The sequence below is a fragment of the Scyliorhinus torazame genome, chromosome 6 (assembly GCF_047496885.1).
Source record: "Scyliorhinus torazame isolate Kashiwa2021f chromosome 6, sScyTor2.1, whole genome shotgun sequence".
In the NCBI taxonomy this organism is placed as follows: Eukaryota; Metazoa; Chordata; class Chondrichthyes; order Carcharhiniformes; family Scyliorhinidae; genus Scyliorhinus; species Scyliorhinus torazame.
Genome location: NC_092712.1, coordinates 184158469 through 184176396, shown reverse-complemented (window position 1 = coordinate 184176396; position 17928 = coordinate 184158469). Strand labels below are relative to the sequence as shown.

At 52.7% G+C, this 17928-nt stretch overlaps 1 protein-coding gene across 6 annotated transcripts in view; it reads left to right on the top strand.

Moving 5' to 3' along the window:
- Positions 1–17928, top strand: part of crppa (CDP-L-ribitol pyrophosphorylase A) — a 599604-nt gene that overhangs the window by 163822 nt on the left and 417854 nt on the right. For all 6 annotated transcript variants that reach the window (XM_072509159.1, XM_072509161.1, XM_072509158.1 and 3 more), the window contains one exon: positions 5721–5766. In XM_072509159.1, coding sequence (XP_072365260.1) covers positions 5721–5766 — 46 coding nt within the window. The remainder of the gene's footprint in view (positions 1–5720; positions 5767–17928) is intronic.

The window sequence follows — 17928 nt, the reverse complement described above, 5'->3', positions numbered from 1 at the left end:
CTCCCGACAGTTTAACGCAACAAAATCTCTCAGGTTTACCTTATATCCCTGTTAGTACGCATGCATTAACACACTTCCGAATCTCGGAGGTTTGATCAGTATCGTTCTTATTTTCTTATTTCCAATTGGATTCCAATTCAAATTTGGGTTGTCTCGGAGTGACTAGGCCACTTCTAGGTCGAGTCTCGGCGGAGTCGCCAGACAATGTTGCTAATGTGTGTTCTCTTTATTCGGCTCTTAATATGGCGGTCAATATGGTCGCCTTCCTTAATTCTAATTACGTTTTTATCTAGAGCCGCCAGGTATCTTTCGATACCGCCACAAGGATCAAACCGAATACTGATCAAAGACTCGATACACCAGTTAGTTATGCTTATTTATTTACACACGCAGTTAAATATACTCATGCACAAATACTACAGACTAAACTATCACTACTGCTAAAGCCTATACTTAGCTTCAGGCACCCACTCAGTCAGAGAAACAATGGCCGTTGTTCAGTTCTGAGGCTGCTTGGGTCGAAGTGGTGAAGGGGAACAGCTGAGGTCGTCTGTCTGGTAGCGTGCGTTGACCTTGGACTTACTTGTTCTGGTGCAGCTGTTGGGCAGGTCTCTCCTCGGTGAGAGCCGGAGCCAAGAGAACGATTCTCTCTTGGGGGATCCTTCTTATACCCAAAAGGGGCTTTGCGCGCTTTTGGGTGGGCCTTGCACTTGGCCCCAATTAATTGGGTTGTTTCTCGATCGTTCCTATTGATTTCCTCCAATAAAGGGGTGGGTGCCCTGATGACTGGGCGTGTCTTAGGTGGCCGCTGGCCTGCTTTGTTCTGGTCTCCTCTGGCGCCGGGATGTCTGCTTTAGTATCAGTTACTCAAATGTTACTCTTTTGTCACCGGAGATGGGCCATTAGTATGCTAATGGGTTTGCAGTTTTGGTCTTGTCTGGGAGCTGCGGCTCCAATATGCAGACAAACCCTGAACCTGTTTGTTTTCTCAGTATTGTCCATTTTCCCTGCAATCTTTGCAAAGTGTCCATTTTGTAATCGGGAAGTGGCCATCCCAGATAGCTACACCATCAAATAATGGAAAAGAGTTTGAAGAGACAGTTCAGAAAGATATTATTCATTTTTATAAATTATTGTTTAAAGTACAAGAGCGAAGAGGTAATGCGATTAAACCATTGTTGTGATCCAATAAGGTTTGGCCACTCCATTATAGAAAGGCCGAGAGCATCCAACCTGGATTCACAAGTATACTATCAGGGATGGGAAACTATAGCTTAGAGGAGAAACCTGAGGGAAGGAAATATTTCCATTGGACTGAAGAAAGCCAAGAGGAGATTTAAAATATTTTTAAAATATAAATTTAGAGTACCCAATTCATTTTTTCCAATTAAGGGGCAATTTAAAATGGCCAATCCACCTAGCCTGCACATCTTTGGGTTGTGGGGGCGAAACCCACTCAAGCACAGGGAGAATGTGCAAACTCCACACGGACAGTGACCCAGAGCCGGGATCAAACCTGGGACCTCGGCGCCATGAGGCAGCAGGGCTAACCCACTGCGCCACCGTGCTGCCCATCCAAGAGGAGATTTAATCAAGGTTCTCAAAATTATTGTTAGAAACTGTTGATAGTGTTACAGACAGGATGAGGTTAATTTAAATGGCTCATTTTTCTCTTCTTCCTCCCAGTCCATAAACAGAAAGGGATTTTTGATTTATTTTCCTCTTTAAAAGCAGTGCTGTATTTTACAATTCCTTGGTTTTGGTGCAAACCAATTTTCTATTAATAACCCCACAGCGAACATCGGTGATCACTCGCTAATGAGTATAATTGTCCACCTAAGAAGCTCTGTCTTACCAGTCACCGGTTCTGTGGGTTCTTGTGTGGCTGATGAGCCCGATCGCGGAGCTAAACCTTCGACTGCGCACTTGGTAGGTTTTTCCGGATGGTGGGATCGGTCCTTGGACTCTAGATCACTGGTATTCCTTTCCAAGGTTCCTTTTCCGAGCCTCGTCTTGCTGTTGGGTGTTGTTAATAATTTGTGGCCTAGTGCACGGTCAATTGCCACCCCAGAAGCCTCGGAGTCAAAATACAAGTGAATTAACCAACAATTCACATAAAAATATCTGAAATCTTTGGCCTTTGGCTGTCCAATAATTGCAGTCACAAGGTTTGTACGTTGGAACACAATTACTGTTTATTTGTAACTAGAACAAATATGAAATATGCAGTGGATACGGCTGATTACCGTCAAGCTAACAACTGACTCCCCCTTTAACTGTCCCACCCTCTACTCCCACACACAAGACAGACAAACACAGAGGGGTGAAAATGGGTAAAAATAATAAGGATTAAGGTCAAAATATAAGACTCCTTGCTTCAGATGATGAGTTCTTCAGTACACTTTCTTCACAGCGCGACTGGGGTTTACAGTCTCTAGCCTACAGCCTGTAATGATGTTCCTTGCAGTTAGCAATATCTTGCTCACAGCTTTTCCAGGAGAGGCCCTTGGCTTCACATCAGACCCTGCTTTTAGTTTGTGGTTTATTCCCAGGCCTCTTTCTTTCTTGAGACACCTCCTTTCATATTGAACCTTGCCTTCAGCTCGTGGTTTGACTTCAAGCCTTTGCACTTCCAAGAGAATGGCACCCAGACCTACTGGAGTGAGTGTGCCTTCACAGTGGTCTTATGGAGAGTATTTCGCTGGATCCTTTGGGAAAGAAATAGTTGGAATCCTCCTCCCAGACTGCAGAACCACAAGTGAAACTAAAATGGAACCTTGTGGCTCTGAGAAACATCCCAGAGGGATAAGATCTAATCACCATCTGTTACTGGGCAGAGCACAGTCCTTCAGGCCCATCCATTGCCATCAGCCAAATTAATCAAACTCACACCCAGCCAATCTCTAATCACCAGTCTAAAATAGCACAGCCTTATGGAATCTGCTTGTTTGAACTAAAGGCTGCTTCTTGCAGGCTGCTTTGCCTTAAAGTCACAGGTCCATTAAACATCCATGGATCAAAAATGTAACAGCAGAACTAAAAGAAAGGGGCAATAAGGGAATAAACAGGGGATAAATAGGAACAAACAGGAAGGACCCTTAAACCATTCAATCAGGTGGTTCCTTCAGGTGATTCTGTTCTGACCAAGGTCCTCCCAAGAATTTGATGTATATGTTGCATTTCTTGAATAATAATAATAATAGTCGCCATATTCCAATGCCTTTTTGGGTACACAGAGGGCGATTTCAGAATGTCCAAATTACCTAACAGCACGTCTTTTGGGTCTTGTGGGAGAAAACCGAAGCACCCGGAGGAAAGAGTCAGAGTATTTTTTTTAAATTTAAATATATTTATTAAAGTTTTTTAACAACACAATTTTTTCCCCTTACAAACAATCACCACCCCCCCAGCCCCGTAACAAAATAACACAAAATCGCACTGAGCAAGATATATACTATGCAAAATGGTATATTTACATAGCTTTCTACACTGGCTCTCGCCCGCACGTGCCAGTTTCCCCCACCCTCCATGTTATCTCCTGCTCATCCATCCCCTCAAACAATCTCTCATCCCCCCCCCCCCAGGGTTGCTGCTGCTGCTGAACGACCTTCCTCTAACGTTCTGCGAGGTAGTCTAGGAACGGTTGCCACCGCCTGTAGAACCCCTGCGCAGACCCACTCAAGGCAAACTTAATCCTCTCCAGCTTTATGAACCCAGCCATGACGTTTATCCAGGCCCCCAGGCTAGGGGGCTTCGCCTCCTTCCACAATAGCAAGATCCTTCGCCGGGCTACTAGGGACGCAAAGGCCAGAATTCCGGCCTCTTTCGCCTCCTGCACTCCCGGCTTATCCACTACTCTGAATATTGCTAGCCCCCAGCTTGGCTTGGCCCGGACTTTCACCACCTGAGATCTTGCTCCCGCCACTCCTCTCCAGAACCCCTCCAGTGCCGGGCATGACCAAAACATGTGGACATGGTTCGCCGGACTCCCTGAACACCTTCCACATCTGTCCTCTACCCCAAAGAACCTACTCAACCTTGCCCCCGTCAAGTGCGCTCTGTAAACCACCTTAAATTGTATCAGGCTGAGCCTGGCACATGAGGAGGAGGAATTAACCCTACCCAGGGCATCAGCCCACAAACCTTCCTCGATCTCCTCCCCCAGCTCCTCCTCCCATTTACCCTTCAACTCTTCTGCTAGGGCTTCCCCCTCTTCTTTCATCTCTTGGTGTATTGCCGAAACCTTGCCCTCCCCGACCCTTACACCCAAGATCACCCTGTCTTGAATTTCTTGAAATTTCCACTTTCTCATTGGCAAGGAACTTAATTTGGAGGGGGAACTTTTTTCCAGCTGGATGGCCTTATAATGAGCATGCATGACATGCACGTGCATGCAAAAGGTCTTCCTGACATTGTTCATATGCAAGCTCGACCCACTTTTGAACCACCTTTAAAGTTCTGAAAACAGAATTCTAACACTTCATCCCTCTGTCGAGAAGCTGATTTTTGGCCTCAGTCCAAAGCTTTGTGCAGCTGGCGGGATTGGAAGATCCTGCCCACTGTATCCAGGACTGAGGCAACGTACTGGAGCAGCTCATTTCCTCTGCCACTTCCTACTCTGGTGTGTGATCCAGTCGTCTTTCACTGAACTGATAAATCACAAACCGAGAGCAATGCCCTTGGGTTCCCGGCTCGAATCTCACCACAGTAGTTGGTAAAATGCGCCCTCCTGTCCACAGGGAACAGAATCTCACGATTGGCCTTGACAGCCTGCAGTGTAGTATATCCAGCGATGCATCAGACAAATGATGGAAACACTTGTTGAAGCTCTATCAATCAAGTAGGAGGCTCTCTCTTGACAGATGTACAATCGAGGTATTCTAATTGTCACAGGGTCCCTATAACCCGTGAAGCTTCAACGGTCAGGTGCAGGTTTTCAATCTCTGATCTGTGTTGAAGTAGTTAACCAGCCCAGGAAGTAAACATTGCCAATATTGGTCTCACTGTCTCGAGGCACTGAAGGGAAAAATCACCTTGGGCTTCTGACCCTGGTCACATTCTGGTGATACCTGATGCTTTTAGAAATAAAAGAACGAAAGACTTGCATTTATATATCACTTTTCATGATCACTAGATGTGTCAAGTCTTTTACAGCTAATGAAGTACTCTTTGACGTGTCGTCACTGTTGTCATTTTAGAAGAAAGTAAAAGGAAAAAATAAGGAAGACTGGTGGTGTTGGTATGGTTTTATGTGTACAAACAGGTTTCCTTTGATGAATTTGCCTCTCGCCGCCAGCCTGCTGGAAGAGGCGTGGAAGTTTACAGTCTAAAATGGAAAAAGCGACGCATGTCTTTATTTGAGCATTGTTCCTCGAGCACAAATAGTTTTTCACAATTTGTCCTTGGGACCTAGGCAGAACTGGAAAGGTAGCATTTGGTCCCATCCCTAGTTGCCCTCAGGGCAGTTAAAATGGCAGACGTGAAATATTGACATATAGCAAAGAAATACTAACTGAGGAAACACTAAAGTATTTTAAAAGTAAACAGAATATAACATACTTTATCTTTGATGTTTATGCTTAGCATCACAATCAGACATCCAGATTACATTGTGATTTTTTTTTGATTTGAAGATGTAAAGAAACAGCTTTAGGCTATGATGACATTAGCAGTTGATTTTCTTTCTATGATAAACATCATGACATTTCTCGGCCCCTTAGGTAACTTACAAGCGAGACCTCTATGCAGCTGAATCGCTTATCAAGGGTAAGTCTTCATGTATATGCCAAATTGGGTTGTTTGAACTGCTTTACTGAACTAGATATCTTAACTCTTCTTAATGCCAGTCAATGTTGGACATGCTCAGACTGTGGTGGCAAATAGTACCGTGATGTATTCTTAACATTATTAAATATCAAGCAGGCAGCAGGCAATGTCATGAATAGTCCGCAGACACCATTGGTGTCTTTGGAGCAATTAGTCAAACTAGGAATTTTAACATCCCGGTAAACAGAAGCATATGCATTTTTAAAAGTTTATTTCGTTCCTAGTCTTACTAACTTTACTTAATTTGACAAAAACCATTTTAAAAGGAAGCAATATTGAATTTTAACAGGACATTGGGCGAGAAGACTGAATTTTAATCGTCTTATACAAATAGTGAAAAGGCTGGATGTGGAATCAATGGTTTTCCTTTAATTTGTAGTAGTATGTTGTGGTGTTGATATGGTTTTATGTGTACAAACAGGTTTCCTTTGATGAATTTGCCTCTCGCCGCCAGCCTGCTGGAAGAGGTGTAGAAGTTTACAGTCGAAAATGGAGAAAGCGACGCATGTCTTTATTTGAGCATTGTTCCTCGAGCACAAATAGTTTTTCACAATTTGTCCTTGGGACCTAGGCAGAACTGGAAAGGTAGCATTTGGTGCCCATCCCTAGTTGCCCTCAGGGCAGTTAAAATCAACCACAAAACACAATAAGAGTCACAAGCAGGCCAGAATATAGATCGAAATGCTCCATTCCCTGTGAACCTACCAGTTTGGGTTGATAATTAGGCAGCGTTCTGGCTTATCTTGTCCTAATAGAACTTACACAGCAACAGTGTTACCATTGGGATGGGAGAAGTGTGCAATTGGTCTACCCCTACTACTGGTCAATTATTTATTTTTGCTACTTTTAGACCCAGAATAAAAGAGACCTTAACCAGGCTTCTTTCAATAAACTCAGAATCATTGATTTATTATAAATTAATCCTTGCAACTTGTTTTATTTTCAAAACAAGTTGCAAGAACTATTTAACACACAATTTGTAATCTGGAAATGTAACTATCTACCCGTTGTAAAATACCCAGCACACATATATATCCCACACATAAAAAAAACAAAACAAAGGACCTTTGCAGAGATTGGCAGAATCATGGGCGTCATTCTCCGATCCCCCGCCGGGTCGGAGAATGGCCGTTGGCCGCCGTGAATCCCGCCCCCGCCCCCGCCGAAGTCTACGAAGGGAGAAAAGTCGGCGGGGCGTTAATGGCGCCGCTGCCGCGGAGAATGTCACGGGTCTGCGCAAGGCAGCCGATTTTCGGCCTGTCGATATTCTCCCTTCCGGATGGGCCGAAGTCCCGTCGACGTGATGACCGTTCACGTCGACGTGAATCAAACCTCCTTTTCATCGGCGTGAGCCGGTGCTCCAGGCTCACGCCGACCAGCGAGGAGGTGAGTGACGGCCTGAAGGGGTTGGCTCTGGGCAGGAAATGGCGTGGCCGCAGACTGATTGCGTGAGGAGAGGTGTGTCTCGGCTTGTGTGTGTGTGTGTGCGGCGGGGGGGGGGGGGGGGGGGGGTGGTTAGAGTAGGCTGGGCTCCGGGGGAGTGCCGGGAGGGGGTCCGTGCTGGGGTGGAGGTTGGGGGTTGGGGGGGTCCGTGCCGGGGTGGAGGTTGGGGGGGGTCCGTGCCGGGGTGGAGGTTGGGGGTTGGGGGGGGGTCCGTGCTGGGGTGGAGGTTGGGGAGGGGGTCCGTGCTGGGGTGGAGGTTGGGGGGGGGGTCCGTGCCAGGGTGGAGGTTGGGGGTTGGGGGGGGGGACCGTGCTGGGGTGGAGGTTGGGGAGGGGGTCCGTGCTGGAGTGGAGGTTGGGGGGGGGGTCCGTGCCGGGGTGGAGGTTGGGGGTTGGGGGGGGTCCGTGCTGGGGTGGAGGTTGGGGAGGGGGTCCGTGCTGGGGTGGAGGTTGGGGGGGGGGTCCGTGCCGGGGTGGAGGTTGGGGGTTGGGGGGTGTCCGTGCTGGGGTGGAGGTTGGGGGTTGGGGGGGGGGTCCGTGCCGGGGTGGAGGTTGGGGGTTGGGGAGGGGGTCCGTGCCGGGGTGGAGGTTGGGGAGGGGGTCCGTGCTGGGGTGGAGGTTGGGGGGGGTCCGTGCTGGGGTGGAGGTTGGGGGGGGGTCCGTGCCGGGGTGGAGGTTGGGGGGGGGTCCGTGCCGGGGTGGAGGTTGGGGGTTGGGGGGGTCCGTGCCGGGGTGGAGGTTGGGGGTTGGGGGGGTCCGTGCCGGGGTGGAGGTTGGGGGTTGGGGAGGGGGTCCGTGCCGGGGTGGAGGTTGGGGAGGGTGTCCGTGCTGGGGTGGAGGTTGGGGGGGGGGTCCGTGCCGGGGTGGAGGTTGGGGGTTGGGGGGGGTCCGTGCTGGGGTGGAGGTTGGGGAGCGGGTCCGTGCCGGGGTGGAGGTTGGGGGGGGTCCGTGCTGGGGTGGGGTTGGTGGTTGGGGGGGTCCGTGCTGGGGTGGAGGTTGGGGAGGGGGTCCGTGCCGGGGTGGAGGTTGGGGGGGGGGGGTCCGTGCCGGGGTGGAGGTTGGGAGTTGGGGAGGGGGTCCGTGCCGAGGAGGGTGATGGGAGGGCAAATGAGTTGGTCCACCTGGCCAGGTGCCAGCCTCCAACAGTTGGACCCATGCGGTCCATGCCACCTGGCTGGGGGGAGGAGGGGATATGGGCAATGATGACATGTCGTCGTTCCCCTCCCCCCCACCAGGCCGTCATGTTTTCAGACCATCCAGCGATGTTGGCCGCCGTGGTGGCAGCCGCTCATGTCTATGTTGCCCTGGATGAGGAGGAGGAGGAGGAGGAGCGTGCCAGAGAGGCGGCGCAGGCTGCCGCAGAGGGGCAGGCGGCAGCCGCCCAGGCTGGAGGGGCACCTGACCGACAGGACGAGGAGGGGGAGGAGGACGTCGCGGCCCCCCGGAGTCTCCGGATGAGCCGGGAAACCGTGGCACACATCTGCCACCTGCTGGCACACCTGTCACCGCGTGGCACTGGCGGGGGACACCCTCTCCCCGTGTCCGTCAAGGTTACGGTGGCCCTGAACATTTATGCAACGGGGTCATTCCAGGCACCGAGTGGGGACCTGTCCGGCATATCGCAGACATCGGTGCATCGGTGCATCCGGGCAGTGACAGATGCCCTTTATGCCATGGCGCACCACTACATTCACTTCCCCGTGGACCGGGCCAGCCAAGATGCCCGGGCCGTGGGCTTCTCTGCCGTTGCCGGGTTCCCCATGGTCCAGGGCGCGATCGATGGGATGCACGTCGCCGTGCGGCCACCTGCAGATAACAGGGCCGTGTTCACTAATAGGAAGGGGACCTATTCGATGAACGTACAGGTGGTCTGCGACCACCGCATGATGATCCTGCACGTCTGCGCCCGTCACCCAGGCAGTGTACACGACTCATTCGTGTTGTCGCGGTCATCCATCCCCGGCATGTACGAGGGACGCCATCCCCGGCTGAGGGGCTGGTTGCTGGGCGACAGGGGCTACCCATTGCGATCGTGGCTGATGACGCCTATACGGAGGCCACGCAATGAGGCGGAGAACCGCTACAATGATGCCCATGTAGCGACAAGGGGAGTGATCGAGAGGTGCTTTGGCGTGCTGAAGATGCGTTTCAGGTGCCTGGACCTCTCTGGGGGCGCCCTCCAGTATCGGTCAGATAGGGTCGGCCGCATCATTGTGGTGTGCTGCGTCCTGCACAACATAGCCCAGCAGAGGGGCGATGTGCCGCAGGCAGAGGAGGGCGGAGTGGAGGAGCAGCAGGAAGAGGCGCAGTCCTCCCAGATGAGGGGATGGGGGCAATGGTCAGGGCAGACGGGGTAGACACAGGCGGGTGGCTGTCCACCGTTACCAGCTGGCCCAGCGGGCACGGGACAGACTGATAGCCGCCCGCTTCACTGACTAGATGGGCGTGGGAATCGGGTCGTATGGCCACAGACCGCACACCATGGCAACAGCCGACCACCCACACCCCCCACCCATCCACCCACCCAGCACCCTCACCCCCCTCCCCAACCCCACACACCCCACCCGCATGCACACCACCCCCCCCCCCCCCCCCCCCCCCCCCCCCCCCAATTGCCGATCCACCGGCGGCACAACGGGCCGGGCTCACCCAGTTGCGGGTGGACGCGTGTCTATCGCAGGCCATGGAGGATGATGACAACCCGCCCTGCGATGAGCTCCTGGCTCTACATCGTTGGACTATGTCTGACCAATGGCCACAGTACCACCATCCACCCGGACCATCCCTGCATGCGGCTGTGACACTGCAGCGCACGGTCCCGTCCTCTGCCCGGGGGGTGTTGATGGCGGCCCAGGGGGAAGGGGGCAGACTCACCTGGGGCTGAGGTAAGACCACCCCTCACACACACACTTGCGCTCAACGTACATGACACGCCCGCACACTTTGGACAGAGCACAAAGGCAGCTTCGGTAGGTGTAACATTGACTTTAATAACCAAAGGAGTTCATGCATGTGCCCTAGCCCCGAAAACTCATCTGTGCCCTGCACCCGTGCCAACTTACTCAGTGTCTAATTGTTTGGCCTTACGGGCCCTTTGACTACGTCTACGTGGTTCCCCAGACGGTACAGCAGAACTGGAGGTGGACTCCTGTGATTCCTGCCCCTCTGACACTGGATCCCTTTGGCGGCCGTTTCCTGGGGCGTCCTGGCCTAGATGGGCCAGGCTGCGGCCCGGGCGACTGGGATGGCGAGCTGCCAGCCTGTCCTGCCCGTTGCCCACCCGATGCACCTGGGACGGAAGGGGGGGAGTCCGAGGTGTCGCGGTGTACCGGGACCTCCCCTACAGAGGGAGCCGGGACGGACCACACCACCTCCTCCTCCCTCGGGGTGCCCGATGGCCCCCAGGCCTCTACATCGGTGGGGGATGCGAACGGACTGGCCATCCGACACGCCCTCGACATCTGGCGCTGCCAGTCCTGGAGGCCCGTGCTGGTATCGACTGGGGTCTGCAGGTTTGCAGCCATGGAGCCCAGGGGGTTGTCAAACCCTGTCTGTGACAGTGCGACGCCGGCTCGCACATGGCCACTGGCGCCGATGCCCTCAGCGATGGCCTGCTGAGACTGGGCCATGGCCTGCAGAGACTGCGCCATGGCCTGCAGAGACTGGGCCATGGCCTGCAGAGACTGGGCTATGGCCTGCTGAGACTGGGCCATGGCCTGCTGAGACTGGGCTATGGCGTTGAGCGCCTCTGCCATCTGGCGCTGGCACTGGCTCATGGCCTCCTGTGAGAGGGCAGCCATTTCCTGGGCCACAGACGCTGCCTGCACGGAAGGCCCCAGGCCTCGCAAACCGTTCCCCATGTCTGACACCGTCGCACCCATTGCCTCCACCGCGGATGCCACCCGTGCGGTGTCAGCCTGGGTGGCACGCATGACCGGGACCACTCCCAGCTCCTGGACGCGGGTGGACTCCTCCACTTGCGACCGCAGCCGCCGCAAGCCACCCGTCACCCTATTCGCTCGTCTCCGTGTCGGTGGTTGCATCGGATCTATGTGTGGGTGTGGTAACTGCAGGAACCCGGGATCCATCTGGGCGGCAGATGTTCGCTTGGCCTGGGCTGCCCTTCGACCGCCCGGTCCCTCTGCTGCTCCTACCTCCACCTGCTGTACCGGGACGGCTGTGTTGTGCGCACCAGTGAGTGTACCAGACGCCTCATCACTAAAGTGCCCAACCGTGGTGAGTGTTTCTGCGATGGTGGAGGGTGTTGGTGACAGCAGTGGCGTTGTGTCGTGCTCTCCGTCCCACTCTGACTCCATGGCACTTTGGGGTGGGGGTTCATCTCCACCCATCCACTCTGAGTCACTGTCCGGTATTTTGTCTTCCCGGGTAGGGGTGTCCTGGGTAGTGCTGTCCCGGGTAGGGGTGTCCTGGGTAGTGCTGTCCCGGGTAGTGCTGTCCCGGGTAGTGGTGTCCCGGGTAGGGGTGTCCTGGATAGTGGTGTCCTGGGTAGTGGTGTCCTGGCTCGGATGTGACGGGGGCCTGTGGCTGCCCCCCTCATCGCTGGGTGGTCGCACCCGCACGTGACGGGGGTGTCGTCTCCCTGTTGCTCCAGGTCTCTCCATCTCCCGTGGTGTGCGAGGGGCATCCTGCGGGCGTCGCATGCTGGAGGGTGCGGGTCTCTCCGTCTCCTGTGGTCTCCGAGGGGCATCCTGCGGGCGTCGCATGCTGGAGGGTCCGGGTCTCTCCGTCTCCCGTGGTCTCCGAGGGGCATCCTGCGGGCCTCGCATGCTGGAGGGTGCGGATCTCTCCGTCTCCTGTGGTCTCCGAGGGGCATCCTGCGGGCGGTGTGCATCTGCGGGGATGGGTGCCTGGACGTTTGGTCCTGCGACACACAATGAAGAATGCATGGTTAGACATCAGGCAGTGATCAGGTGATACGGGGGAGGGGGATATAGGGGAGGGGGGATATGGGGACGGGCTGTTGGTGGCTCACTTGCTGGTGGGCCCCCGACCTCTGCATCAGCAACCTCCCGGTCCTCAGGTCCGCCAGCCAGTTCCAGGGCCCTTTCCTCGAGTACGGTCAGTGGCCTCTCATCAGCGGGCCCTCCTCCAGTCCTCACATGCTCCCTATTGTTGTGTGCGCGCTTCTCCTGTGGGGGGGGGGGGGGGTGGTGGCAGGGGTAAAAGGCAACAGTGTTAGGCAGGTATATGAATGCACGCCATCGGTTGCGCGTGCATTGCAGAGGTTAAGGTTAGGGCTGGATTCACTTGGGGATATGGGGGATATGGGGGAGGGGGGATATGGGGGAGGGGGGATATGGGGGAGGGGGGATATGGGGGAGGGGGGATATGGGGGAGGGGGGATATGGGGGAGGGGGGGATATGGGGGAGGGGGGATATGGGGAGGGGGGATATGGGGGGGGATATGGGGGAGGGGGGATATGGGGGAGGGGGGGATTTGGGGGAGGGGGGATATGGGGGAGGCTCACCCAGCCTGCTCTGACGAGGTCGTTCACCTTCTTGTGGCACTGGGTGCCTGTCCGTGGTGTCAGGTCCACAGCGGTGACGGCCTCTGCCACTTCCCTCCACAGACGCCGGCTGTGGCGTGGGGCAACTCTGCGGCCGTGCCCGGGATACAGGGCGTCCCTCCTCTGCTCCACCGCGTCCAGGAGCACCTCCACATCGCGTGACTCGAACCTCGGGGCTGAGCGACGGCCAGCCATCCAGTCGGGTGCTGCGGTCGGGTGTTCTGGTCGGGTGGGGGGGAGCTCCGCGGCCTTATGAGCCGTCACGCCGTGCAGCGCGTATGACGCTGCACGGCGTGAACCACTGCGCAAGCGCGGATCCCGTTACGTCGCTGCTAGCCCATTTCGGGCCGGAGACTATCGTCCCATTTTTATGACGTGACGCAAGTGGGATTTGCGCCGTTTTTTGCGCCGATCGGCGGACTTTCCGCCGATAACGGAGAATTTCGCCCAAGATGTTTATAAAAAGGATAAAGTCTGTAGGGTTTTGGCATTGTTGATCTGGTGCTTCCTCATGTGAGGGCGGACCACGAATCTCAGTAGATGCCTTCAAGTTTTCACCAACAGATTTAGCATGGAGGAGAATAGAGCCGGGTCCATCCTTCTTGCCTCAGTCTCTCAGGCTTCAAAGTTCACTGAGATGAGGATTCCGAGCTGGATTCTGATTGCCACAGGATATTCAAAGAGAGTGGGGTGAAGGGCAACTTTTCCCTTTCTCAGTTCATTCCCAACTGAGTTTAAAAAAGAATAAGTTCAAATCTTAAAGTTCCTTTTCATCAGGTGATTTCCAGCAGAGCACCAGGGCCATTGCCTTCAAAACATTTTTGTCCTCTCCCTGCCGTTAAAATAATTAATGTTCATATAAGCAAAGAGCTCTCCTCCTCAAGTACCATGCTGTCAGGTGATTTCTTCAAAAGGCATACTTGCTCCCATTCCAAAACTGTACTTATAGCCTTTAAAAAAAAATGTCCAAATAATGTAATATCCTTCCAAGGAAAAATACAGCTCTTGAAAATATGGTTTGCCAATAACAGATTTATTGAATTCAGTTTCACAAATTATTGTGTTACAATTTTGAACTCAAGACATCTGGGTGGCTCAACCTGTCCCAGAACTAATAGGCAACTATATCGCTACCTAAAATTTCCTCATCTCTTTCCTTTATCATATTTAATATTGAGTGGAATTTTGAACTGATGCTCCCTGCCAAAAAGGCAGCATCACTAGCGGTGGCAACCCACTGAACTCCTCACTTTGCTGAGGATCTTTAATTGAGCCAGGGTATTCATACTCATCTCTGAATTTCCCAACCAATTAGGGAGGACAGACGAGAAGGTGCTTTGGATTGGTCAAAGGAAGGGTTTCTACTTTAAGGGATTGTGATGTGTGTTAGAAAGGCTTGCCTGCGCACTGATTTCTCAGGCTGCAGTAACCACAGGTTTGGAGAGGAGCAGTGGGAAGGCTGCTCCCCTGTTCTCTCACTCTTATCTGGGGGCCCTGCTGAGAGATTAGAGGGGCTGCAGCAAGTGATATTTCCCATGGACGGGAGGAAGAGACCAGTCCCTCAAACCAAATAGACATGCATGGAAGTGGCCGTGGCAGTCAGCTGCAGGCCACTTCAAACTGGAGCTCGAGCATCAAGAGGTTTTAGGACCTCTGCAGGGTGAGCAGTGAGTAGCATAACACTTTCAGATTCAAAGCTCTACACTCTGCCTTATCCAGTATTCTCCTGCACAGCACTCCTCAGAACCCATCATGCAACTCCACACATTCCTGTCTCTTCAGGCATCTCCTCACATCCCCATCTGAACAGCCAATACTGATACTCAGCCTCAGCTGATTGCCCTCTTGTACCCATCCATGCCTCACAGCCACTCTTGATACAGGTTAAACTTTTCCTTGCTCTCGATGCAAGAAAATCCCCTTCGTATCTTTTACATGATATTGAGCACATATAATTTTAAAGATGAGACGGTCTGGTCCAGTCATTTTACTAAAACCTGTGACTAAATTTCCCTTATTGAAATATACAGGAAGTGCTTTCTAGTTATTTGATCACTGTTGGATTAAATATATTTTATACTACACGAAAAGCCATCAGGGATGCAAAAAGACAATACCGCCTCAAACTAGAGTCCCAGGCCAACGACACTAACCCACAACAATTATGGCAGGGCCTACACAAGATCACAGGCTATAAAGCAAGGCCAGGGGGAATATCTGGGGCTAGAGCATCCCTACCCGATGATCTGAACAAGTTATATGCCCGCTTTGAGCAGTCAGCCAATGTATCAGTGCCACCCGCCCCAACAGCCCTGAACACACCCATACCTACTTTAAAACAGCCTCAGAAGTAAGAGCTGCCTTCTTGAAAGTGAATCTGTGGAAAGCGACGGGCCCCGACAGAATCCCTGGGTGAGGACTCAGAGCCTGCGCAGACCAGCTGGCGAGTGTATTCGCAGATACCTTCACCACCTCACTCCTCCGCTCTAAGGTCCCCATCTCCTTCAAGAAGACCACCACAATACCAGGACCAAAGAAGAACAAGGTGGCTTGCCTCAATGACTGCCGACCGGTGGCTTTGATGTCTGTTATCATGAAATGCTTCGAGCGGCTAGTCATGAGATGGATCACTGCCAGCCTCCCAGACGGTCTCGATCCACTGCAGTTTGCCTATCACCACAACCGGTCCACAGCAAACACTATCTCACTGGCTCTACAATCAACACTCAAACACCTTGACAACAAGGACACTTATGTAAGACTTCTGTTCATCGACTACAGCTCTGCCTTCAACACCATTATCCCGACAAGAGTAATAACCAAACTCCGCAATCTTGGACTTGACCCCTCCCTGTGCAGCTGGATCCTCGACTTCCTCACTAACAGACCGCAATCTGTCAGGATGGGCAACATCACCTCCTCCACAATAGTCCTCAACACCGGGGCACCGCAAAGCTGTGTGCTCAGTCCTCTACTGTACTCCCTATGCCACACATGACTGTGTGGCAGGATTTAACTCCAACTCAATCCATAAGTTTGCGGATGATACGACTGTGGTGGGCCGTATCTCAACAACGATGAATCACACTACAGGAGAGAGATAAATCACTTGGTTGCATGGTGTACCGAAAACAACCTCTCTCTAAGTGTTGGAAAGACCAAGGAACTGATCATCGACTTCAGGGAGCGGAGCATGACACACACTCCCGTCTGCATTAATGGCTCCGAAGTGGAGATGGTCGATAGCTTTAAGTTCCTGAAGGTCACCATCACCAACAGTCTGTCCTGGTCCACTCACGCTGATGCAACAGTCAAGAAAGCCCAACAACATCTCTACTTCCTATGGAAGCTAAAGAAATTTGGCATGTCTGCATCGACGCTCACAAACCTCTACAGATGTGCGATAGAGAGCATCCTATCCGGCTGCATTACAGCCTGGTATGGCAACTGCTTGGCCCATGATCACAAGAAATGCAGAGTGTTGTGAACTCAGCCCAACGCATCACACAAGCTTGCCACCCCACATGATTCTGTATACACCTCCTGCTGCCTCAGGAATGCAGACAGCATTATCAGAGACCCCTCCCACCCAGGCATTGCCTTCTTCCAGACCCTTCTATCAGGCAGAAGGTACAGAAGTCTGAAAACCCGCACATCCAGACAGAGGAACAGCTTCTTCCCCACAGCTACAAGACTCCTCAACGACTCCCCCTCCAACTGATCTGTTCCCTGTAAGAACACTATTCACGACGCCCTATGCTGCTCTTGCTTATGTTTTTACTATGTTTGGCCCCCTGTTCCGCACTGTAACCAATCACTGTTTGTCGATGTACCATTTGGCAATGTTCTCTGTCGATTATTCTTTTGTCTACTATGTACGTACTGTGTACGTTCCCTCGGCCGCAGAAAAAATACTTTTCACTGTACTTCGGTACATGTGACAATAAATCAAATCAAATCAAATCATAGATATTTCTAATAGCTTACATTCCCAGAGGTGGAAAAGGCAGTTTCTTGTTTAAAGTATATTGTACTTCTGTTTCTTCCTGCCTTGGAAAGAATTACATTGGAGCTCTTTGAAGCATACCAAGGGTAAAATTGGCTTTGGCAGCAGCGCAAGATGGGTGGTAGTGAATTGACCTGCATGATTTTCTTTTTCACTGAATTTAATGGAAAATGGCTTTGATAGCCGGTCATTAACAGATTTCTGGCACCTGATAAACGCTGAAGGAGAATAAAATGTAACCAACCCAAGCAGATCACTTCCCGACTATCTTCCCAGGAAAAAGTAGCTACCTTTCACCTCTGATTTACTGTGAACAGCAGTATGCATCTTCTGGAGCCAGGCCTACAGACAAGTTCAAGAATAAATCACAGCTCTGATAGCAATGGTTTATGTGGAAATTGCCTTGAATCTCTGTGTACAACTGGGGGATATATGCCAAATTTCACAAGCAGTGATGAATGAAAGAGGTGGATCACTCTGCATATCTCTCAGATACATCAGTTGTATTACACACATAGAACACATTGAGTTTCCTTCAATGAAAGAACCTGCAATCAGGCAGAGTCACCTTGCAGAGCTGCACACTGCAGCAGGAACACGCGTTTCATTCCTTGAGTATTGACTTTGCTTGACAAACCGCCGGTTCCCATCCTTCGGCTAATTCCTCCAGTAGGTTTCATCAGACTATTCATCAGGAGTGGGGTAGCCATCTCCACTTGATGGCCACACATGGGGCGGGATTCTCCACTCCCGCGCCGAAGTGCCCACGCCGTCGTGAACGCCGTCGAGGTTCACGACGGCGCGAAACGACCCGATCCCGACCGATTCAGGCCCCGACAATGGGCTAGGATCGGGGCCGCGTCATCTACACGCGCCAGGCCTTGTCGCCGCGTAAAGGCGGCGCCGCATAGATGACGCGCCCGGCGCCGCATAACTGCCGTCACCCGCACATGCGTGGTTGCCGTCCTCTCTGAGTCCGCCCCGCAGGAAGATGGTGGACGGATCTTGCGGGGCCGCAGAAGGAAGGAGGTCCTCCTTCAGAGAGGACGGCCCGACGATCGGTGGGCACCAATCGCGGGCCATGCCACATTTGAGGTACCCCCCGGTGCAGGATCCCCCCTCCCCC